This window comes from Cuculus canorus, chromosome Z (assembly GCF_017976375.1).
Source record: "Cuculus canorus isolate bCucCan1 chromosome Z, bCucCan1.pri, whole genome shotgun sequence".
Lineage (NCBI taxonomy): Eukaryota > Metazoa > Chordata > Aves > Cuculiformes > Cuculidae > Cuculus > Cuculus canorus.
In genome coordinates, this window is record NC_071441.1 from 64,661,021 (window position 1) to 64,687,314 (window position 26,294).

Genomic DNA, 26,294 nt, shown 5'->3' on the forward strand with positions numbered 1-26,294 from the left:
TTTAATTACTCTCAAATTTCTTATTGGGATTTCATTGCTACCTAAGTGGAAAGTTAACAGAGAAAAATAGTCATAGAAACATAGAATCAAAGATTAGTTTGTGTTGGAAGGGACCGTAAGGGTCATCTAGTTCCAACCCCCCTGCCATAATCTGTGGAGCTTTCTGTTCCCTTCAGAAAGGAGTCCTCTATGACAATAATCCACCTCTTCTTCTTAACTGAGGCTGTTTTAATGGAAGGCTTGGTGTGTCTTGAATTAGGGAATATTTCTAGGATGCGAAACCCTCGTTGAGGCTTGGTTCCACTTGCAGAGCTTCATATCTACTGTGCAAGGGAACCTTGGAGGCTGAGATGGGCACAGGGGAGATGCCTGCTGTACCAGGCAGGAACCTGCTGCCATTTCCCTCCTAAATGTCTCTTTCTTGGCTGGCTTGAGAGAGGATGGGGCATACAAGGCATTCCTGCCTGTTGGGTCTGAGGGAGCATAAGGTATTATTCCAGTGGCAGACTGTATTCAGCCTACTCATCTCTTCCATGAGCTCTGTCACCAAGCAGAGGAGTTCCTCCACCTGAGCATGACTCCCACAAGTGAATTCCCCACCACCATCTAATACTGGTGCAATATTTTTGGTGGTTTAGCTGAGCTTCTCTGGCAAGCTCCTAAATAATATTTCCCTCTGCTCTCCTAAGGTGAGGAGGAGAGAAGCTGGAATGAAGCTGTGACCGCTGCATGCAGGGGGCCAGCCGTAGTGTGTTGATGTTGCATATAGGGAGTTTGACAAAAAGATCTAGGTTCATAATAAGGGCAGGTTTGTTTAGATTCCACACTATATTCCTCATATTGGATGTACACTGTGGTCTCTGAGCAGTGTGAAGCGAAGTTCTGGGAGGATTTTTCATGTTTTTTTACCTTTTTTTTTTCCTCCGGGCTTAAATGTTGCTTGCATAATTAATATTTGTTTACGCTACAATTGAGTTGCTTGTTTTGTGGCCCAGCCATAAGTGATCTAGAAGCTGCTTATGACATGGACATTTTGTTCAGAGATTTCTTGTTGACTGGTATACATCCTGCCAATTTTTGTTTTGCATGGCAGTCAACTATCTGTTCACAGATGGTCTGAAAAAATCATACATTTGGCTCTTTGCAATTATTGTCTCTTTTCAATTTAACCTTTACTCCTATTGTCATGAAAAAATCTGGATAATTTTGCAAACTACTTCCTCTAGCTTATGTAAAAAGCCTAGACCAAGCAGAGGAAAGAAATTCCAAAGCGCGTTGTTCTGTGGTTTCCTTTTTCTAGTTGTACATTGTCATATATTTTTATTTTAACCTTTCCTTTGTGACAGGGCACACTGAGCATTTTAAAAGTGTGAAAGCTTCCTTTGAATAGTTCTTGAAAAGACTGTGAGCCTAATGCAAAAAAGATCTGCTATACTTCTCATATTGTTGGTAGAGCAGCTTGAGAGTATAGACATTGTGTAATTAAAGATATCAAGACCTAGAGATCACTTGAAATGCAAAGATACATCACCAGGTAAAATTGCTTATACTATTTGTTGAAGAGACATTGCAGTAATACAGGCGAACACATTTAATTGATGTACAAATTCAAAGAATTACAAAATGAAGTTTTGCCATCCTTGTCATTACTCATGGAATATAATTCAAACAACATTGAATTAACAAAAAAGTGTCTAGGATGTAGTAAAACAGTCAAAAATACAATTGATAAAGTAGGTTGTTCAAAAAGGCTTTTCTTCTTTGTCAATTGTTTCCTATAGTTCTTTTATATAAATAAGTGGTAGGAAAATTTCTGCTGTCACATTGCACGTTTGTTATGATATTCTGCAATCTGTAAATCCAATTATCAATAACAGGCTTTGAAATTCACGAACTTTTCATTTCTGTAGATGTAGCTATAAATAAATGTACAAGATTTGGATGGTTTTGCCTAAGACTTCACCAGAAAAATAGGACTAGGATTTTACACATGCAGGCATACACATACACTTCGTGTGTGCAAACAGATATGATTTTGATGATGTATGCAGGTATGCCAAAATGTAGCATTAGGTTTTGGTGATGACATTAACTCCTTGTTGACTCTCTTTGCCGTCGCTGAAAGAAGAAAAGAATAGGATGTTGCCCAGTGGTAAGGGAGTCACTGCTACATACAATTATGGAAAATGCATCCTACAAATTGCAGTAGTCTCAAGCACCTGGTGATCATTCCCTGTGTCGTTCTAACACATATAATGCTAGTGCACACAATTTTTTTCTTGTTTTAGTAGAGTGAACAATACTATTTTCTCTGAACCTATGTATTTATCACAACATGCCAAAGCCAAAAGTGGAATCTTGTATTGCTGCTGAATTTTAGTTTAAAAAAAAGAAAAAAAAGTGGACTATTTTACTTATGATTTACAGATTTTTACTTATGAGCTACAGGTTTTTAGTAACAAATAGTGTAACTTAAAACTGCAAGTATTTTTGCAGTGTTTAGCAATTGTTAAAGATTTTCTGCCAAGTGTGAGACTCTGATACAGTCTCCTGAGAAAATATCACCATTGAAAAAAAAGAAATCCCTAGAATATGTGCCAGTTATATCCATAGCAGTAACCTTGTTTTTAATAACTTTTAAAGAGCAAGTTTTCAAGTAACAGTTCTTTCAGTTTAAAGGACTATTTTTATTCTTTGTGGTTTTTTTTTTTTTTTCTGATTCATTAAAGTTATTTTGCTGGACTTATGTATTTTTAGACTTCTGGATTTAGTTCAAGTTTACAGCATAATCATGACATCACTGCTTGATCTCCATGTTGTGTTCTTTAAATTTCTCTGATTAGAAAAGGCCTTTCTAAAGTAAGAGTCATTTAAAAATAGTTTACCAACCTTTCCCTTAAATATTTTGCAAAAATTAAACACAGTAACTGTAGCTCTATCTGTGTTACACTATTGTCCATCAGCTGGTGCATGTGAATGCATAGGATTTACCATACTAAGACTATAATCCCTTGACTTGATTTGACAGTTAGATTGCGGTGGAGGCTTTAGGCGGAAGAATCAAATACATACGTGGAATTATTCCTGACGTGGATGGTTACAACAGAGATTTTCAGTGGCATATTTCTTAGAATAAAATGATTTCATACATCCCAGGGACCGGTGAAAGTGAAATTAAAAGCCTGAAGTGCATTGGACAGTTGATTTTTTTCTGCTTTTCAATAGTTGCTTCTTCTGATGCCATGTGAGTTTATAACTCTTTGTAAAATGAATTCAAGCCCTGGCATAGTGAATGATTAGATATGCCTCTCTCTTAAACTGAGATAGCACAGAGATCATGATTAGATTTCGTAGCTCCTACTTTCAGGCGTCACTTTGCTCATACGACCTGCTCTTTTATAAATCTGAATGTGAACATTTGATAACTACTAAAAAAAAAAAAAAAAGAACTGCATTGTCAATCAAATGTTCTGTTCTTTATACAGTGAGTGGGAGATCATCATCTTTATGCTTTTTTAATGTCTATTAATATGGTTGTCTTTTCCAGCTCTGCCGGTCTTCAGCGGGCTAGTATATGGCAACCTGATACCGTAATTAAAGAAATGAAAAGGAGAGCAGAATAAATGGCAGTTCAGTTTTCTTACCAAAATTAGGATACTTGCTTTCTTGACACATTTTTGTGAAAATGTGTGAGACTTAATCACTTGCTCAAGACTGTAAGACCAATAAGGATGGGTATCTTTAAACAGCCATCCAGACTTTTTTAGGTATGCTAAGGAAAACTTCTTTAATTGTTCTTTTTGTGCTGCATGTATGTATAGGGAAAGCTTTTCTTTTGTGCTGTATATATTGGAGAGGCTTTTTCAGTTTTAATCTGTGGATGAAAACCGCTTTGCTCCAAGCTTCATGTTTGTATTTATTCTTTTTCCAGGTCAGAAAGTAACACTAATGTTTGCCAAGCCTCAGCTTCAGCATTTGAGCTAGGCTGAATCATAAAACTGGCCTACAACTCATGAACATGTTCATCAGAAGAAAGATAAAATCCCACAAGAAAGAGAACTACATTTGACAATTTTTGATTATTTTTTGACTGTCTAATGAACCATGAATATTCCTGTTCCAAATTCCTGGGACCCTGTGGGGCTTGCTGTGACCTCCCCTAAGGCTGGTGTGCAATTTTCTCCCTTGTTAGGTGCTAATTCAACTTCAGTGTATGATTCCAGAATATTTAGGTGAAGCTGCATCTTTTAGTTTCTTCAGAATGTAGAGTGCAGATTTTAACATAATACAAATGCTCCTCTTGGGTGAGGTGGATTTTAAAGAGGAAATGAAGTGAATTGCGGATAAAGTCAGGTTTGTTCAGTAGAACAGGAAAAAGCAGGACAGGATTTTGCTATAGGGATATCTTAGTAGCATTTGAAGAGAGGATCTCTTCTCTGTCTCACAGTGACATGTGGTGAGAACTTTGGATCTGGTCCCCAGTGAGGCAGTTCCAAAGGTGGAAACACTGACACATCCTACCTGCAGGCATTGATTGCCTGTAGTTTTTTGCTTTATGGATGGAATAAGGACATCTATCACTAAAAACTGCTTCTGACTTTAGCATAAGAGGAGCTAGTTATGTACAAGGTATTGTCATAATTTAATCCCGTTTTATCTGCAGGTGTTGAGATTTATGTTTCTTCAGCACCTTTTTTCTTTCCTAATCTTTAGTGACAGGGGAAGCTATGAAAATATTACTCTTGATTATGGTGCACGTAAGAAAAACATCTCAAGCTGAAACTGGATTTTGCGTAACATAATCTGAAGACAAATACTTGAACAGAGCGATTAAATTATACTGAAAGAAGTAATTCACTGCAGCTAGCAATGCTGGCAGGTTTACATTGTGTTTGACAGCCTGTGGTAGAAGTTCTGCATCACCATTAAGTGAAGAAACTATTTGTGGAAGCTGTATATATTAATATCAACAGATAGCAGGGAAAAGCATTATTTGAAAGTAGCACTCACTGAAGCAGCTGCCCACTAAGATGATTAATGATTTGAAATACTGCTGATACTTTTAATGTGGAAAGATTGCTTCCTTCAGGAGAGAAACAGATATTCACCACAGAGTGTTTGAGCTTATTTCACTCACTGTGGGGTCTGGATGTGGGCAGTTGTATACAGAGTCCTATTTGAAGCCTTGCAAAGGTTGTCATCCTGCTAGATGGGAACCTTCAGGTCTCTCCTCTCCTGGAACCACAATGCAGGTGAACTTAAGTGACCATGCTGCTTTTAAGTGTAACGTGGTTAACACCCAAAGTGCTTGATGCTAAGGATAACATGCTATGGGAAAGATTACTTCAAAATCACACCTTCTAATGACTCATTTTGCAGGCATTTGCTTCTAGATACCAAGCGAGGTAAAATTTCATCTGATCAGATATGGCTATTTTGTTAATCTTTAAGCCCACTTAGATTTATAGCCAACACTGCTAGGAGTGCTTCTAAGTCCAAGTCATAGACAGGAATGATATTATGCTCTGGACTGCTTAATCAGTGTTAAAAATTGTTCCTAGACTTGAAATAGGTAGGGAATGTATATAAGGAATAATGCAGTGGATACAGCAATTCTAAAAGCTCATTTGGAAACTGTTTGGAAGGATGATCTCTGAGATGGGCCTTAGAGATGTGATGAAACCCTTGTTCCTCGCAGATCAACATCTGGTCTGAAACCTTGGCTCTGAATTCTAGTCTGTGAGTCAGCACCCTTTATTTTAGCTGGCTACCAGATTTAAATGGAAACAAAATTTTACATTGCATATTTTGCATAGTCACTTACTGCAGGTCCAGTTTCACAGTTAAAAATGGGCAGGTGGAGCAGGTGGTATGTGGTCCTGAAAGGTTCTGTCTGTCTCCTGCTTTATTGCAATAGGTGAGGTAGCTTGGACTTCCTGTTAGACTAGCACCAGAGTCACTTGTTGCAAAAGTAGACAGGGTTGGAGAATTCAGGTTGCTTTTTGCCCTGTAGAAAGCAGAAGAAAATGGTTTATCTGTTAAGTGGTGAGATGAACATGCAGAACCAGATAGGGTTGTATGGTGTGCTCTTCAAAATATGCATAACAAGTAGGCTAAGAATATGGAACAGTTGCATTTGTCATAGTGTCTCAGGGTTTTGTTTCAAGTTGTGCTAGGAGAGGATTAGGTGGGCAGAAGAAGAGAGGAGGAAGCAAGGAGCAGCAGTAAAGCTGGTGTATTAGAAGGAATTTGCACTGTTAAAAGTGCAGGAAACGTTGGTGCACCGTGACAGTTCACCGATGTCTGCTTAAATAGGTTTGGTAGTGGCTTCAGATCTTAGTCCATAGTCATGTCTCCTTGCAGTTTCTGTCCCGAAGTCCATGTGTCTGAAAGGAGGAGCAAAACCAATGTTAGCTAAGGACTTTTTTTTGTATGTTCCTGCTTCTATATTAGTGCAGCTGTAGCAATAAGGTTGTCTTTAAGCTTTTTTTTAGTGTTTTGTTTAGACTTTTTCTATTGAAGTTAGAAGACCAGAAAGAAACAATTACTGATCTTGCTTGCTTGCAGATGACTTTTTTTTCCATTTTTTTTGAGTTTTGTGAGATCCTAACAGAGATACCATGCTTCTGTGCAATTTCCATGTTGTTGAGTACCTTTTCTCTTAGATGTTTTGACCTTTTGGTTAACAAAAAGACCTATCCATGTAAGATCATAAGAACTACAAAGATTTCTTATGTTTTCACCATCAATATTCACTAACTTTTCTTTAGGCTAATGATATGACATAATCTTCTTAGTATCTTCAATGATACAGTCCAGCACTTTAAATTAAGAAGTGTTTTAGCTATTGCTATGCTGATTGTGAGGAGCTGTCACATTTGTTTGAATAATTTTGCTGGTTTAGATCTGTGTATAACTTTGCAGTTACTTAATCTGATATAAAGGTGAATAGATAGAAGAATAGTAGTTATTTTCTGTAATTTTAATTAAAAAGTCATGTATATAGATCCATTTAAGCTTAGCTAGTGAATATTAACAGTTATTAAATAACTTCTAATTTTGAGACTGATCTAATTAATCTGTGCTTGATGGGTATTTTAATTATGTGGATGGTAACCACTTCTATCACATACTGGCAGTCCTGCCTCTCACTTCAGTTGAAAGTCAGTACAGGATGGAAAAGCTAAGAGCTTGAAGTGTACTAAACACCATTCAACAGGTTCTCACTTTGAAATGTCTTCTGATTATAGACTTGGAGAAGATCATATGTTTCACTTCTGCAGATCTCCCCACATTGGTCAGTGATGGCTTGCACAGCTCTGTCCTAATGAAAGGCAATTCTTTATCTTCAGCTGTGTTGTGGTGGAAGACCCTGACATTGCCCAGAATATTGTCAGTTTCTTTTGATGTGGGAGTATACTCAGTCCCTTTACCATGAACTGCTCCATGTTACTTCCAAATCTATTCAGAAGCATTTGCCTGGAAATAGTGTGCTGGATTATAGAAGAGGAACTGCTAGCAGAGGCTTCTTTTTCTGGACACTGCAGGTCCCAGTAGCTTTGTCCTGCTCCAGCCTCAGTTGCCTTGGGAAGGTCCAAGGGCTTGATGTATTATTCTCTAGCATACCTGGCTCTGGCCTAAGGTCAAGCTCTGCGGAACTATTGTCGAAGTTACTGAAGGTGGAGCCTACCTGAGGTCTACTCAAAACAAGTCCTAAGGGAAAACCTTGACGTAAAACCAGACATTAAAATGGAAGTGTGCTGAGCTAGTATACAGAGAATAGTGGGTGGTCCACTCCATTCAGTTTCTGCGAGAAAATGCCATAAACATGACCTTCGAAATTCATCTGCAGATTTAAGTCTTGGACAGCGAGTATTGCTTGAGGACTTGTGGATTCTTTTTTGTTTCTATGAAGAACAATGATAAATGTTGTGTGAGGAAAGAAGGAAACATATCCTGGCTTGATTAATTATTTGATATTTAAAAACATAGTCAGAATGGAATTAAATAGATTTCTAGTTTTATTTTGGAAAAAAAATACTTCACTTCTTTATTTATTTATTTTAAGTCTTGTACATGAAGATGTACAATGCATCACCTGCTTGGAGTTAAATTAATTTGTGCATAGATATTCAGCTAAGTTCTTTTTTTTACAAAACTGGAGATCTCCATTTATGGGTTCGAGATATCAATATTAAGTACTGACAATGTGGATTTGAGTGAACATGGTGTTTATTCTCTGCAACAAGCTAATTACTGCTTAAAAACTGATGAAATTCTGAAGACCAAAGAAGTTTGCTGAAGTGGTCTCTGGAGGTTTTCCTTTTTCCTTTCTTGCTCTTTTTATTCTTTCTGCATCTAACTGAAAACTGTCTCTGTAGGCTTCTTTCTGTGTTTCTTCCAGCTTACTGAAACTTCTTTTCCTTAATGTTACTTTGATAAAGACTCCTCTGCTTTAATATATAATTTTCATTGTGACTTTCATTGCTGCAATTAAGTGGCTAATTGAACAGTTTATAATGTGTATGCCTATTGCTTCTGCAAGAGATTAACTGTGAAAGGCATAGAAAATTAACACACAAAATGTTGCCTAGGTTACCTTTTACTGAGTAAAACCTCTGAGATTGTTTACTTTGCTGTTTATGGGCAATAAAACTCCTGAAGATTTTTTAATATGAAACTTCCTTTGTTATTGAATCTTAGATGTCAGCTACAATGTAATATGCCATAGTTTAAAAAGCTTCCTTGGAATGTAAGTATAGAAAACACATTCATGTTTTCGGGTACAGCCTGCAATAAAACATGTAAGATTGCAGTTAAATTTTTTTTTCCTGCTTATCTTTCCAAAAATATAGGTCGGCATTTTAGGTTTTTTGAGTTGTCTTTAAAAAAAATAGAGCAAAACTAATACTAGCCTCTAAGAATACTTCCAAAGGGTTTCTCACAGCATAAATAGAAGTTTAATCTGCCTTTGCTATTTATAATAATATATGGGCTTTTGAACTGCTTTTATGCCAAAAAAGTAGTAAAGTACTAGTCATTTGGAAGGGTGGTTCTGGTTGTTCCCTGGGTTCTACACTGAGTGAAATGGAAGGCAGCACAATGTAAGACTAAGTCTAACAGAAACTTAGAAAACCATAATCTTCAGAGTGTACATTCAGAGTTATCAATAAAAAAAATAATCAGGGCTTTAGTAGTAATTGTTTTTTATTAAAATAATGTGACCATTTTATTATACAAATTGTACTTATGCTAAAACTAAATCAGAACGAGAAGAGAAAGAAGCAATAGTGTGCGTGTAGGAAGAAACTTTCTTGTTAATTTTAAAAAATATTTTCTTATAAGTAAATATTGTTAACTAAAAAAAAAAATCTTGCCTTTTCAAGATGTGTGTGGAAATGCTGCAGTTGGCAAATCTTTGTTCTCAGGCAGCTGGGTCTGTAAATGTGTTTCTTCCAACCTCCTCACTTTCTTGTCACCTCAGTGGTAGAAACCAAATAGCGTATTTGAACAGCGTTAGTTGTTTAGCAGAGCCTGTACAATACTGCTCTTATGATGGAACATTTCTTGTGTTTACCTTCTTCTCCTTTGCGTTTAAACTACTCTTCTCCTCTATTTCTTTACTGCTTCTGAAATTTACCTCTTTACCATTTCTAAATCATACTTACTTTCCTTCTGTAATCTGCTTGATTACAGGCCCTGTACATTTTTGCTCTGATTCTGGTTTTTACTGTTATTTTCTTTCATATTGGAGGGAGACCCAATGTTAATGAAGCGGGCAAATATTCTTCGTCTTTCTAAAACGGAATGCTGACCTAAGGGAGGTGTCTGTATTCTGTTGATCTTGCAGAATTTCAGCAGTCTAAGTACTCATGTTTGAAATTTATATAGATATCTGTCCTTTTAAATATTACACATGAATGTCTTATGATCTTTAAGTTTACGCAAGTTATTCAGGCTGTGTTACCTCCATTAACTACTATGTCTGTTTTTTCTGCACAGGATTTAACAATTCTGAGCGCATGTGCGACAAAGAATTCATAATACGCAGAGCAGCTACAAATCGTGTCCTAAATGTCTTGCGCCACTGGGTCTCCAAGCATTCTCAGGTATTCTTCTGTTGCACCTGTCACCTTTCCATCTGTGATATTCCTGTGTTCTCTGTACAATATATTTTTCAGACATTACTGCTGTATAGTGTAGTGGAGGTCAAACAACCTGAAAAGTCAGTGCTGTGAAGATAATATGAAAAAACATACCATTAAGCAAGTGAAGAATGCTTCATCTAGCCTTGCCAAGCTCTCCAGAAAATAATTATGATGGTTTTCCTGATAACATTGTGTGTGAGTGCTTCATTGTTGTAGTAAGTGTTGAAATACATGATGACCAGGTTGGATTAATCCTTCAAATTGTCAGTGTTCCTGCAATAGGCAGCTTGGTTCAGTTATTGTAACTGAATGTGTTTGCTTACTTGTGTTTGCATACAGATATCTATTTATTTGTTCTGAAGTGTATATTGAAAGGGCCACCAGTCCTTCGTGTTGGTCATTCTATAACCATGACAGGACCATGGGTCTGATACATAATCATAAAACTGAATTGACAGAGGGAGACGAAAAATTCTGTGTAGCCAGTGGAATTTCATGTCCTCTCAGATGCCAGGTGAGACAAATGTTGGAAGATTTTGGTGTGCATGTAGAGGACTAATAGGAAAATTACTGAAAGAAACAAAGGAGGGAAGGAGAGAAAAAGAGATGTAAAGAATGAAGGAAGGAAAGAAAGAAGGAGGGAAGGAAAGAGAAGGAGTGAGAGCACTTTAGAGGCAAATGAAAGATTTTTTTACACCTTGGGTTGATGGTACTTCGTGGCAATTACAGACTGCTTTGTCACTATATGCTAATAAGAACACTAGATCTGAAAAGGGTTTGTTGCACAGCTAACTGCAGCAATGTCAGACTGTCCTATGTCAAACTCAGTTCCCTTTTTTCCCATGTAATAGGTTTTATTTTCATATAGGTTGTTTGCTGGTGAATGAAGTCTTTAAAAAATTAGTTCTGTTTGAAAAACTAAACAGCCCAGAAAAGATTAATAAAGCCTTGCTTGGCATCGTGCCAATGATCAAACATTTTTATTTACTGAGAACAATGTATGTGCACCAAATTCTCTTTGACTACCTGTTAAATGAAAATCCTTGCATGGCAAAATCTTTATCTGTCACAAATAGAGCAGGAGTCTGTTATTTCTGTTATGTGTTATGTTAGTGTACTGTATGTTCTTACTGTGCCTCTGCCACAGTTTGTATTTACTAAGTGCTCTGAATTGAGTTGACCCTCTGCGCCAATGAAAAAAATGGTTAATTAATGTCGTGTGAAAATGTTAGGAGTCATCATACTTGGATCTACATTAAGAAACTGATAACAACTATTTGGACTGAAGTTTGAGTTTCTGAACTGACCCTAATTGAGTTGTGATGTTTCTCTGTCATAAATGCAGTGAAAATGAAGAGTGCAAGCATACTGTCATTGTGGCAACTTACCAAAATACTCCCTAAAAATACAAGTCTGTGTTTTTATTTCAGAAGTACCCATGATATGCAGAAATATAATATTGTCCTGAATACTTTTACACCTACTTTTGCATAATGTTTACAATTAGTATTCTTTTAAAAATATTAAGACAACAAAGGCAATGAGTAGTAGTTCAACACTATGCATTTTCAAAGTGGAAGCTATTTCCTGGACTCCCTACTCTCTCACTGCCTTTTATTTTTATCGTGGCAAAGGTGGCAGCTTTTAATTCTCTATATCTCTTAATCCTGTATTTCAGTATATCAAATATTTTAAAATGCAAGGGCTTTGGCACAGAAAGTAACAAAAGTTAGCGCAAAAGAGCATGAAATCAGCATTTTGTGTTGCTTACTTGTGAGGCTAGGGAGAGAGAAAGGAGAGAAGACCTAAGAAATTAGTCTGACTAGTTTCTGCCAAGAAAATGTGGGACAGGACTGCTTTAAAGAGGGCAAGTGAAGAACGACTGTCTGGCCAAACAGTGTGAAATGTTGGCAGTAAATATGTATAGTCCTGGGAGAGCAGTAGTTCAGAGTCTCATTTTATAATAACAACACAAATGGCAAGCTAGAGAACCCTTAACCAGTAGCGTCTGGTGAAGAAGTGCTTATTAGGTTTCCAAAATGACAAAACAGTGTAAGCAGTAAAATTCTATGTGATCAACAGATCTGCCGAAAACTTTGTTATATATTTAGGTATTTGCATTATTCTCTGGTCACTTAATGCATTTGAAGCATCCTTCACCTTCATCAGCCGCTAAAGACAGGTTTTATTCTCTTGAAAAAACAAACACGGTAACAAAATAAGTTGCTATTCGCAAAAATAAATGTACGGTTTGGTACGTTTTGCTGATACTATGCTATTTTTTCTCTGCTTGGCTTAAAATCACTTTTGCTTCAAAAATGCCCAGCATCAAATGAGCAAATTCTGTGTTCTGTGGGAGAAGCTTCTTCCACTGTCTGGCATTCTGTTCTTGTGATGTGCCTGAGATCTTTGTGGTCATTGCTCACTTGTGCCATTGCAAAAGATGATCTGCTTCCTTAGCACTAGATGTAAAGAGGAGCCAGTACTTTAAATGGGTAAACTGTAGGGCTTTCTTTTTAGTGTGTTAGATGATACTGCAGACGTGTTTAGTGCTGCAGCTTGTTAATAAACCTGCTGCATAATAACTCTGGTTTGGTGCTCTCTGGTCCACCAGTGACAGTTAATTCTTTACAAGTTATTTGTCTGCCTAAATTACTGTGCTGATTTATTGTGTTCTAGTGGTCAGAGCACATGAGGTGCTGCACAGTCACATAGGAGTGTGCAGGCTGTATTCAGAAATGTGTGCAATGTATAGAAACTAACATACAACCATCTGTTAAAAGTGCTCTTACATATATCATCCCACTTAGTTATTCCCTACCCTCCACCCCTTCCTCTGGATCCCTCTGGATCCCTCTGGATTGCTTCAGAGTGCGTTCTCTAATGTATAATAAGACAGTTCAGAGTTAGTGCATGAAACAGGGGATAGAGGAATTATCCAAACAAATGCTTCAGCTCCTTGTGTTTCCTCACTTTTCTCTAGCAAATCCTTGGCCAAGGTTTGGGAATCTTTTCTGGGCTATGGAATGAAATAGATTCCTACAGTATCTTGCAACAGTGTCAAAACTGCAGTTGTGGATGGTTTAAGGTTGGAGGTTTTTTTTTAAAGCATATGTTTTATTAATTTACCTGAGTGTGAGTAGTATTTAGTATGCAAGATTGTCTGTGGCCAGAAAATGAAATCATTAAAATTAACATTTTAGCATATTTAGCAATGATGTGGTTTTATAAGGGGTTTTGTTATCCTGAAATCATACTAAACTATGCTTATGAAAAAGGTTAATAGTTTTTAAAACTTAGGTCATACAAAGCCTCACTTAAATCCCAAGTAAATATACAGTGGTAGTGCCAGATCTGCACCCCATTCAGAAGGGCAGAAAGAAGTAATTAAAGCCTCTAGGAGCTTCCAAAGCACAGATAAAAATTGGGAAAAAAAACATTCTTACATAGTATCATATATACTTTTTGTTTTTACCACATTGAGCAAGAGAAATCAAACCTGTATTGCTCATCACCCAAAACATGCACAGCGTGGAAAATTGCTCATTTAGGTTTACCAGGGGTTTTATTTACATTTTTGTTTCTTTTATTCTCTATGCCTCTTCTTTTTTTCCCCTACTTTCCTGTGTCTTTTTTATTCAGCCACCTACAACCCAACAAAGATTTCTATTTGCCCAAAATAATAGCAGAATGTTCATGTTTACATTTTGATTTTAAAATGTATTTGAGAGGAACAGCATAGGATTCTCATGTTGAAAACAATGGAAACACAAATGATGAAGCAGACAGTCATTGTGAAGACAAGACCATTGATGGGAACTGAAAGGGCTCATTAGGATAAAACTCACACTGACTCTGCTAGAGAGGGAAAATAGGAAAGGAAAAGGTGTCACAGAGGAGAAAGACTTGGTATGATTTTCATTATCCTAGTGAGGTCTTGCAGCCTCAATTTCTTTAACAATACTTTTTTGTCTAACATTTCATGTTACAAAATGCAGGGGTTTTTTTCTGCTTCTGTGGCAAGTAGATTGAAATGGAGCTTGTCCAGGGAGCAAGCTTTCACATCTGCTGATGAAGAAGGTGAGGCTGGCTTCTCCAGACTTCCCAGTTTTGAATGACAGCTGGATGCTTGTTCGTGCTGGCTTCTTTGAAGATCCCAGCTGGAATAAATTGGCACATCTTAACTCTCTTACAAACTAGATGGCTGCTAAACACTGTCAGTGAATTATAAAGTTACTTCAAGATCTAGGTAGCAGACCATGGCTTGCATTTTAAGAGTACAGTACAGAGTCTTGTGCCTTATACCTGTGTTGCTTCAGCTGTGGAATAATCTACTGCAAGTCATTTTCTTGCTCATACAAATGAAGCTATGTTGTGTTTTCAGCAGAAAGTTTTACAGATGTACTTACTGATAGCACCTACAGTTTATGAGGACACCTGTGTACAGAAAATTGTCCCAGCAAAGATGATTTCCGTTAGTGGGAAATGGTTTTATTGCACTTGAATTGGCCAGTTCCATTTTGTACACTGAAATAAAAAATAAGTTGAAAATTCCTTTACGTGAGGCCTTCTTGGCTCATGTTTAAAGGCATAAAGTAATGAATATGATACCTAGCAAAGTTATCATAAGTTTATTGTAGAAAAGTGAACAAATTACACTTAAATTACACTTAGAGAACAGCAAGGTATGCTGCATTTTAACTACATTTCAAATAAACACTAGGATCCTTGGCCTCTGCATTGAAACAGCAAAGACATTTCTAGGATTCTTTCAGAAAGAAACAGGTTTGATGGTACAAATGGTAAGTGGAAGAAGCAAAGAAATTGTCCCAGAGAAAGAGAGCAAGGGAACCCCGAGTGAGTCTTCCAGCATGCCGTTGGTCAGTTAGTGAAGAAAACTAGTTTGCATAGAATTATGCCCTTTGCAGAATACAGTTATGCATTGAATAGTAATGCACTTGATGGTGGCTATGCTCTGTGCGAAGACTGGAGAAGTGTAAGGGTTTGCTTACCATGACCCTTCAGGGAATGTGAGTCATCCTTAGAATGGTAGCCAAGCTTGCAGTCAGTTGAACTAATTAGTGCTAATCTGCACGCACTTCTGCTGGAGCCGGATAGGTCTTCACTGAGTTCTTTCTTCAAAGCCCTTGAATGTATTACATCCCAGAATGTACACACAGGGATGTCACATTTCTTATCTATCCTGAACTCTTTAATCTGACAACAAATAATGGCTAGATACTTCATTCAAGATTTCTTTCTGCTACAGGGTTTACAGTGCTTGAATAGGAGAGGTTTGCATTGTATGTGTTGAGAATTACTCATGCTGTTAACATAGCTTGTACTTTTAACCTGATTATGTTCCATCAGCAGTGACTAGCTAGTGCTGATACTATAGAATCAGACTAGCATTCTTCCCCAGATGACTGCTGTCTCTTTGCATTTGAAACTAACTGGCAAACAAAGCTGTTGTCCTTTGTTTGCTTCTTGAAGTAAGCCAGACTTACTTGAAGTTCGGGACTGTATTTTCCTGATAGACAGTTGTAATATCTTTTATCTCTGCCTTCGCTGTATCTAAAATAAACATTTCCCTCAGTCCAATTATCTGTGATAGCTGAAGTGCGCCTTTATGCTGAAAAAGAGAAATATTGTTTTAGAGGACTGCACCACAGCGGTAAGTCTGGTTAACGTGATAGAGTTTGATCTGCTGTTTAGAAGATTAAGATTCACTCCACTAATGCCATTGAAATAATTATCTGTTTACACTTTGACATGAGAGCGGATATATTAAAATTGTAGTGCAAATCTCATATCTTTAAAAATCTTCCAAGTTCCTTGTAAATAGTCCTTCCGTAGATCTCTTTTACCCCTGGATATCTGCAATACTGAGTTTCCCACAGGATTTTGTCATTAGCCCATCATTTTGAAGTGGTCATTTGTAGCCAGTAGCAATGCTAGTCTTAGTGTCTATGTCCATCTGCTGTTTTCAGTTTGCTGCTGCAGTTGGGTGCAAAGAACAATTAGTTCACACACAGCATCTCCACTTCCTTTGAGTACTCAGAGAGACATCCAAAACCCTGACTCTAGCTTTACATGCTGATTTCCTTCTCTTTCACATCTGGCATTTTTAATTCTTCATAGATTTTTCTTCTCCTTTTGTTAATTTAACTATTCCATCCTCTCCCTCAGAGCATTTTCTCTTCCAGATGTCTCTTAAAACTTTGTCATCTCTAGCTAATATGTGAAAGTCTCACCAATTTCTCTCTTTGCCAGTCATTTCTTCTTAGTTCTCTCTATCTTCTTCTCCTTCCATTTTAGAAATGTGACCACTTCTTGTTCTTTCCCCATATTTCTCTTTTCTGCTTCTCTATATTTCCGTCTTACACATCCCTCTTTTGTTTCTCTTACTTGTGGTTTATGGATTGAAAAATGTTCACTAAGTAGTTATTCACAACATGAAGAGAAGTGGCTGGGGAAAGATTTCAAGTGAGTCTTCTTACTTGTGTTGGTAATACCAGCTACATCTGGGAGTGTCTATGGAAAGAAAGCGGGTGTGCATGCCAGCTCTGGGAATCTCAATTGAAAAGAAGTCAGGTCTCTTCCTTCCCTGCTTGAAAAAAAGGCTTCCAACCTGGGAAAGACTCTCAGTCAGCTGGGTAGAGCCAGTCCCTTACCTGTGATGAGCTCTGACAGCTCCGAATGCCATGGCACATTACCCCAATGCTGGCCAGAGCATCTGGAAAACCTTTCATTCTCAGGTCTTCTCAGAGCATAATACTATATAACAGAAAATTAGAATGATAAAGAGAGATAAACTAATATAAACCAAGTGCATTCAGCAAAGGCTGTCATGAGGGAGTAGTGCTACATTTATCCTCACAACTTGTACTCCCCTGCCTCCCCTTCACATGACAATCATAGGACACCGAAGCCAGCCTATCAGTTGGCTCTTTTTTTTTGCTTTATAAGCAGATGCCTGAGGAGTTGAAAAGTTGGCTCTAGTTTCAGAGCCAAAATTAGTTGAGATTATTTTTACATGAAGCGTGTAGGGTTGTGTTGAAGTTGGATGATGTAACTCTCTGAATGGATCCCCTCCAGAAGTTATTTGTGATTTCTCCATGAACAATTCCTTCCTCTCTCTCCTCCTGCCCATTCCTTCCTCCCTTCCTTCCTCCCTTCCTTCCTTCCTTCCTTCCTTCCTTCCTTCCTTCCTTCCTTCCTTCCTTCCTTCCTTCCTTCCTTCCTTCCTTCCCTACAGGGTTTTCTGTAGCCAAATTGCTCACACATTCAAATATAAATAAGGTTCTCCATTTTTTAGCTCTTTTTATTTTTCTGAGTTATTCAATGTTTCCTCATGTCATTTAAATGAAGAATGTTTCCTTTCACTTAGGAAGACTTAAAGAAAGAGAGGAATAAGGGCTTTTTGGGGTTTCACTGACCCCATGTCAAAACTTGAATATTATATTCTCTGTATAAATAATAATAAATCTACATATTTCTTGTTCTACTCCATCAGCATGGCTATGTTTTCTTTTCTTGCTTTGTGCTATCTCTGCTACTGTCTTTTTTCTTCTGGCCAGTGATTCTGAATCCATCACCCTCTCTTTTTCTTTCTTTCTTTCTTTATTTTTTATTATTTTTACTCAACTGGAATAGGTTGCTTCTCAAGCACTTTTTGTACTGCAGCACAGCTTTCCTAGCTCCTCCTGGCAAGGGAAGTTGCTGCACTTTATAAAGAAAATATTGCTGTCTTATCTTCTGCATGGTAGAGACCATCAGGCTGGTTATGAGTCTACTTAAATATAATCATCCTGACTTTGATGCTCTGCAGTTTCAAAGGAGGCTTTTGCTTTCATAGTGAAGGTGGATGACAGCAAAACTAATACTCTTCTCTCTGTTGCTGAGGTCTTCTGCTGGAAACTTCATTAAGTGATGCTGAAGATGGTGCTAGGTGCTTTTGATCAGTTGGGAACTTTGCACATCCTATTCTTTTCCTAGGTGACTCCAAGGCAGACTTCCTGCTTAACTCATCAGCTGTCATTTTTTCTGTGTCTGCACATTTCTTAAGTGGTTTTGCAGTATAAATATTAAATAAATAGGAAAGAAATATCTTTTTCAGGTATGTAGTGGACTTAAAAGTTTACATTTTGCTCGGAAATCTTAGCTAATTTCTCTGCCTAATTCAAATTAACATCTCAATAAGAACTGCAAATACAGTACCTGAAGGGGCTACTGGAAAGCTGGGGAGGGACATTTTACAAAGGCTTGTAGTGATAGGACGGGGCACAATGGGTATAAACTGGAGAGGGGCAGATTTAGGCTAGTCATAAGGAAGAATTTCTTCACGATGAGGGTGGTGAGGCCTTGGCACAGGTTTCCCAGGGAAGCTGTGGCTGCCCACCCCTGGAGATGGGCCAGGTTGGATGGGGCCTTGGTCTAGTGGGAGGTGTCCCTGCCCATGGCAGGAGGGTTAGAAGTAGATGATCTTGAAGGTCTTTTCCAAGCCAAACTATTCTATGATTCTATGAAATCTTCAGGCTACTATGGACTCTAATATGTGCTGTCTCGTGAAGGATTAGACCATGGTCAAACTGAAATGTGCCTGCTGGAAAATTGAGTGGTATGGAACTTTTGACTATAGTTCAACGTTGAGCATTGAAGTGGTCTAACAAATGCAGCAATTTAAATGTAAGCCAGTGTAATGGTTTTACTCAGGCTTACCAGCTTTAACTGCTGAGGATGGCCACAGGTCCTTGTTGGAAGTCCTTCCAATAGCTGGAAGAAATAACAAAATGTATTAACAGGTGATACAACAGATAAACATATTGTAAAAGTGCTCTAAAATTATACATAGAGATACAATACACATGTACTATATATCTAGACCTATATATAGCTACGTATAGATCTGTATGTGCCTCTACTATAAATAGATATAATACAGAAATGTAATATATTCATATATAACACCCATAGTATGGATAGATGCAATATGCATTTATTTTTAGTTATTTATCTATAAATTATATTTGGAATTGTTTGGTAAGTATTCTGGTATGATTCTCCTCTTAACCTTTCTATGTAGAGTTCAGTATATGTAGCTGTTTAATTGTGGTGATTTCCCTATATTTTTTAAATATTGCTCCTCACACTAGAATGTCAGTTTGCCTTAGATCATGAACATCAGTGAAAAACAGATTAGCTCTCTAGTTTTCTTCTGAATCCCACTTTTTTTTTTTTTTTTTCATTTCCTTTTTGCTACTCACAGTAAAAGAAGCAGCTAGCGTGTGGCTATAAAAGAAAAGAATACTTCCAGGCACAAAAATGAGGTTTGGGGCAGTAAGACAACAGCTGCAGAAATTGCACAGCCATAGGGCCAGGTCTGTCTTACGGGAAGGCTCTGCTGTGAAGTGACATCTTCTAGTTGTGGTCAGTCTGTTGTGGAGGTAGTATGACAGCAGTTGGGAGCAAATGAGTCACATAGACCAATGCATCCTCTGCTGATAATCCCCAATCAGTCCCTGTCATCTGTGATAGTTTGGGCTGGCTGTGCTGATAAAGGGTCTGGGGCTTCTTGTTTTCTTGAGGTTAGAAAAATGGATTTTTCCACCAAGAAGTTCTTTCGAAGCCAGTGTAATTGAAGTCAAAGACAGACCTAACCCTATAAGCTGAGTACTCATATAGATTGCCAACAATCTTAGTTTTCCCAGAAATGCCAAGACTACTGCTTATGGAGATTACTCAACAAACACATTTTGCTGATAATGTACGATATATTGTCTCATTATTTGTTAGTATTAACTAGTAAACATGCAAAAACTGGAAATGCTTCGGTTTTGCTGAGTCTATTCATAGATGAGGCTTCCCCATCCACTTCACAAGTTAAATTACTTAAAAATCTGGACTTTTTTGATCATAAATATAGTTGCAATAAAGCAGGACTTCTGGAGGGAAAATACTGTGTAATGAAAATAATCAGCTAATTATGGCTTGAAAATCGTACTGGGAGAAAAAAAATGGATCATGTTGTGATCATTTACAGTGTCATGGTAAATGAAGGTGTTAGATTTTCAGTTGGTTCTTGGATGCCTTTTCTGTTCATTTATGATATTTTTGTTGCACAACTAGCAAAGATATGCAACTTCTTTTATACAGTGTCCACCACAAAACTACAGAATGGACAATAGTAATATTAAGTCCATTGGCTGCTTAAACTTGTGCATACCCAAGGTTTCTCCTTTAGCTAAATTTTGATAGTTTTATATTCCATATGTTGTTGTTTTTAGATAACTGGAGTGAACAGTATTCTCATGTAGCTCAGCTACATTCCTCATTCATTCAACAATTGGTCACCCTTCCATACCCTAAGTAAATAAATAACTATGTCTGCTTTTGCAAACAGACTAAGACAGTTCCTAAAAAATGCTACAGAAAATGTATTTTAGAAAACAAACACAATGCAGTACTCAGAACTATTCTTTGTTTGGCTTTGAGGCATAAGTCTGATATGCCATCCAAAGCCTAACACTGCACAGCTTCTTGTTCTCCAACATACTCTAATATGGGCAAACACGACAGAAAAATAAGACACAGTTACTAGTTGATTTCAAAATACGAATTGCACATGACCAGGGTGAGAAGGCATTTGAAGAGTGAAAAGGGGGTGCTTGTAACAGGAGGTAAAGAAATAGGGCTTTGCTGGCGTGCAACAGCAGGGTATTACTGAATGCTGATGTTTTGAGCAATAAGCTCTCTCAAAAAGTGCTATAGGCATGGCTGTGACCGCCTTCTTTAATGAGCATGCATTCCTCTCCTTGTCTTAAGTATTTCATTGCTTTTCTGAATTAAACATCACTTTTCTTTGTGACTTCGGGTGCTCTCCAAGGCTCTTAGATCTCTTCAAGTGAAACCCGTGTTGTGAGGAAGTGTCTTCACTAGGTCTAGTTCTCCCCAGAGGCATGCATCTCCAGAAATCCTGCCAATTTAGGAGGCTGTAACAACAGAAGGGGTTGTAGCTGATTCTTTGGGAAAATGAAATACACAGCTCTTGCACAGAAGTGCCAAATATTTCCCATTTTCAGTAACTTTGTGGTTTCTGTTCCCATGGAAACAAGCAGGGGCTCACCACAAATATAGTCCTGCTTGCAAGTAACTATGGGTTATCAACGAAGACCTATGATGCAATACGTGATTGAAGAATTTGGGTTTAGTTTTCTTACCTAAATGCTAACCTTGAGCTAAATACAAGCATTTTTTTGAGTCTACTGCAAGACTTGCCTGTAAGTTTCCACATTAAAGCTCATACGTTATTCTGTTCCTTTATTTCCTCCAATATCAGTGATCAACAGAAATGGTTGTTGTGTGTTAGTGTTCTTGAATTGCAGTCCTGTGTCAGATATCTGCCTCAGAAGTTATTGAAATGCTGAAACTGCTAAGTGCAGTGCCAGAGAGCATTAGCCTCATTTATTGAGCTTATCAGGTTGAGTAATCCATTATGTGGAACAAAAAGTAGACCTTTCCAAAAGGATGAGTATGCGATAAGAAACACCAGAGTAGGAGGCAGATAAACAGAGAAACTCAAGACAACGGTGAAAAACCCCCAGTGTCCAGCCTCACTAGGCAGCAGTCTCAGTATTGCTATTAAACTGTTTGCCTGCTTTTATAGTCAACAGAGGAGAAGAAGGGGTAAGGCATGTTGTGGTTTTGGTGAGATGTGCTTCTTACTTCAGAAGTGAAAGCTTAAGTGATTTGCTCATTTCCACTCAGAAGATAAAGGTCAGAAAAGGAGGGAAATTACAGACTTTCAGTGCTCCTACATTTGTGACTTGTTCACTCCAACAGCTGTCCAAGTTTCTCTAAATATTTTCAAACTTGACAGCCAAAAAAATTGAGAAAAGACAAAACTTGCAGAAGTATATCCTTTCATTTTTTTGATGTATATTGTTAGAACAAAGGGCAGTAAAATTGTTTTCCTTTGTAGGATTTTGAGCTGAACAATGAGCTGAAAATGAATGTGTTAAATTTGCTGGAAGAAGTTTTGAGAGATCCTGACCTTCTGCCTCAAGAAAGGAAAGCTACTGCAAATATACTGAGGTAAATAAATTTCTAAACATTTAGTAGTATAGTTAGCTATAGTAAGCAAAATAGTGAGGGGCTTACATATTACAGAATTCACAGGGTTTGATATTTCATGAGAGTATTTAATTTTGAGAGATTAGTGTTTTATTAGCTCTAAAACAGCACCTTTTAAGTTTCATTCACAAAAATTAGAATTTTTTGCTGCAGAAGAGCTGTCAGCCATGGCTTCAGCATTTTCAGCAGTGAAAAATGCTGCCCAGTAGAGCATCAAGACAATTTCTTGTGGTACCTTGAGGAGCTTCTGTCTAGTGAGCCATCCACTCTTCTGCTCACAAGAGCATAATATGTCATGACATGCTTACAACACTATGTTTGCACCTTTGTTTGTGTTGAGACCATGTCCAAAGCTCTTTGGGAAGCTTATAGGGAAGACTTTTTGTTCAATCAGTGCCATGAACTAACAGCTTTAAGCTTCTGCACAAACAGGACTATTCAAATTAGCATGACAATACCTTATTTTGTTACTTAGGTGTAACGAAGTAATATTTTGTTAGTAATGTGACTAATGTTAATACCAAAGTCTTGCAGAGTTGAGTGTCCAGTCATGCCACAAAGACAAATCTTTATATGCATTTATCAGTGAGAACAATTCTGTCTACTAAGTATGAATATTTTGTAGCCTCTAATTTTATTGCAAATTATTCTTTATTACTAGGCAGCAATAAACATTTAAAGACTAGGTGGTAGTTAAAATAAGACACAATGACAAAACACAGATGAATCTATTATGTGTTTTGTTAGTATTTTGGTTTAAGTATTCTGCTGGAAAGCCAAGAAGGGTGCAATAAATGCAGCGTGTCTCGATTTTTCTAAGACTGTTTGACAGTTTTCCCTGTCAGATACTTAGGTGAAAAAGCATGTAGGAAGAGTGTGAGGAGAGTTGTTCACCTGAGGACTAGGGAGGGAGTAAAGAAACAAAGGATCAGAAACAAAGATAAGTTCTTAATAAATGCACTTCATATCAATGGGTTCCTACTTAATTTTTACCTAAGTAAAAGTAAAGCTCCTCTTTACTAATACTGCATATGCTGGTATTCCAAGTAAAATAGTGATTTTTTTAAAAAAATTATTTTCTTGGAAGAAACAGCAAGGAAGGAGAGCAAAAAGGATTAAGGTAATGTTTTTTTTAGAGTACGTGTGACAGAAAAGAATCTGTTGTTCACAGTGTGAAAGATTACCATAAGACTTTTAGCTTCTTAAGAAAATATGAGAAAATAAACCTGGATTGGCTGTTCCTAGAAGAGTAATGGAATAGATTTATAGGCTGTTAATGTACAAGTTTGCTAGCGATTTCCTGTATCCAGTTTCCAATTAGCCAATTGCCATTAGCTGTTGCATCCAAAAATGTGGCCTTGGTTTATCTATAAATTGTGAGTTGCCTCCATTTGCATCCTTTTACGGATGTTCTATGAAATAGTAGATATTGTTTGTCTAATCATCCCTTCTAGCATTTTAATTCTGTCATATCAAGGCACGCTGTATCTACTAGTGAATACAGTTAAGCAGATATTTCCATTAAAAAATACTCATAATTTTTCAAAAATTCAGACTGAATTTTTTATCATTCTGTGAATTTTCACACTGTACTTATTTTGAAAAATAAAGTTAAAAGAAAAAACCTGATTTTTAAAACCTGAGAAATGGGGAAAAGAAAAGGCAAAAGGAAAGAGTGAGGAAATGAAACAACACTAAAAAAAATTTAGTACAAAATGAAAATATGCACAAAAATTTAACTAGAAATTAATTAAACTTTAACTCATTTGAACAATGTTCTAGAAACATTTATGACATTTTACTTTACAAGCCAGCCAGTAGAGCATGAATAAAATGACCTGTTCAAATTCTCGGGGATAGTTTCTGTCGGAAACGGGTAGAGGATGAATTTTTCCTGAAATGTAGTCCTCAGCTAAGCTATCTTTCATCAGGATTTGCAACCGTATACCCTAGTCCTGCCAGATTTTTCGAACAACATAGTTTAATTATAGATTGGGTCATACAGGGTCAAGAGTAGTTGGTTATATACCACAAAGTAGTGCTGCGAAAAGAGCCGTTGGTGGTTCAATGTGCAGGACTAGTCCTTTTAACTGAATGCTGCATTGATGTCCCACTTTCCTTCAAAACTAGGCATGAAATTTCAGCCTTGGCTAACAATGATAATCCAAATTACTTTTTGAGACTGGAAATGCTGCTGACAGTGACACATGCTGGACAACTTGCATGTTGAATATTTCAACACTATTTCAATTTCAATTAAATTTCAGTAGGATTTCAATACTGTTTCAACACCAAGTCCAGCAAGTATCAGGAATATGTTCCATTTTCAACAGCAACCATTTTTCAGTGTCAGGTGAAATTATTCCTATGTCCTATCTGCATATTTAATATAGTAACTAAGTGCCCATAAGCTATCAAATAAGAGTTGTGGCATAAATAAACTTTCAGATAGAGGCTGCTGCTTAAATATAACTTTTGTAATTTAAACTGTCATTAAGCTGCCAGTCAACAGGACACTAGGACATAGTCTCCAAGTTAAAAATGTTATTGCATAAAACAAACTGTCCTCAAGTCTTATGCTGAGCAAAACTGTAACCTGAAGCACCTGGGCTTATTCTCAAGACGCACAAGAGGCAATCATTTGCCAGGCCTGTTAAAGTTGTTAACAAGCAGCAGGTAGTGAGAAATTAGTTGTCCAGGAATGGGACCTGCTCCAGAAATCTTTTGGAGCAATTCTGATTTTGGACAAAAAAATCATTCAGCTGTGGTGAAAAACGTAAGTGTGTCATACTCCCACCGTTTCACTGAAAGGAAGAGCTCTGGTCCTTAAATCACCTCAGGAAAATTGATTGTCTGGCATTTAAGTGTGCTTTCCAAGCTTTAAAAAAGCATCGAAGGTGCTCCTAGAGACGTACACTCTCAGTAAGTTAACTGAGAAGAGGAAATTATAGGCTTTAAGGAATAATCTGCAATTGAATTTAGTTAGGTTTATGTAGCTCTGTATCTGTGGTAGTGACACAGGGATGTATGTCCTTTCTTCTACAAGCCTTCATTTTTATTGCACGTTATTAAAACAGAAATATTTATACTCTTAACAAAACCTAATCAAGTTGCTAGTCCTAATCGGTAACTTACTGTTCCATGGAGAGTCATAACTGAAAGTTTTGATGAAACTTTCATTCCAAAGGCTTCACTGGAACAGGATGAAAATGGGATGGAGGGTAAAGCTAGTTGACATGCATCTCATGAAAATAGTAATTCACCCAGTTCCTAGATGAGTGTTATAAAAAACTCTTTTTAGTTGTTCTGAAGAGGTGCTTGCTGCAGGCTTTTATATCTAAAAGGCCTTGGCATATCAAAACACGTAGTCTATCAGAATTCTGTTTTTCTTAGTCAGCCTTCAGTGCAGGTCTTGACTTCCCCGTATCTCTGTTCTCGTAGTCTACTCTTAACTCTGCAAAGTACAAAAACTCAGATTGAGGTTAGGAGAAACATTGCTTATCATAAAATCAATGTTCAAACACTTGTGAAAGAAAGTTCATGCTTTCTCATCCTATGTCTAGGTGTGTTCCGCAGACTGTCTTCTTGAAGGATATTAGGTACAAATGTCTCTTTTTACAAAATGACATATCCTCTGAGTGTACGTGTGCATGTGTGCATATAGATTTCTTGAAGAATCAGTCCCTTTCTTAGCAGAGATCAGAGGAGAAGGAAACATTGTTTTATATTCCAAAGATGATATGGTCAGCTCTGGGAAAGACTCTGTATAGAAAACGAATGGCAAGGAAATTGTTTATGAGAGATACTGAGCTGCTCCATGCCTTCTTGAGTCACCAGACAGAACAGCTGGTATTTCTTGAGTGGTGTGATTTTTGTTGAATGGACAGATAGGGTTTCTCTGCAGGGTAAAAAAAGCTTCTTTTTCTTTGTAGTCAACAGCTGTTCTGAAAGCTAGGCAAACCTTTTGAAGTATGTTATGCTTGAGATTTTGCTGGCCTTATTTCCTAACCCTTG

At 37.3% G+C, this 26,294-nt stretch overlaps 1 protein-coding gene across 3 annotated transcripts in view; it reads left to right on the forward strand.

Annotated features, from left to right (window-relative positions):
- The window catches only part of RASGRF2 (Ras protein specific guanine nucleotide releasing factor 2), a 134,895-nt gene that overhangs the window by 92,871 nt on the left and 15,730 nt on the right, over positions 1 to 26,294 (forward strand). For all 3 annotated transcript variants that reach the window (XR_008447713.1, XM_009560298.2, XM_009560297.2), the window contains exons 18-19: positions 10,003 to 10,109; positions 22,129 to 22,241. Coding sequence is in view for 2 of the 3 variants with exons in the window: in XM_009560298.2 (XP_009558593.1) it covers positions 10,003 to 10,109; positions 22,129 to 22,241 (220 nt within the window). In the remaining variant the exon portion in view is untranslated. The remainder of the gene's footprint in view (positions 1 to 10,002; positions 10,110 to 22,128; positions 22,242 to 26,294) is intronic.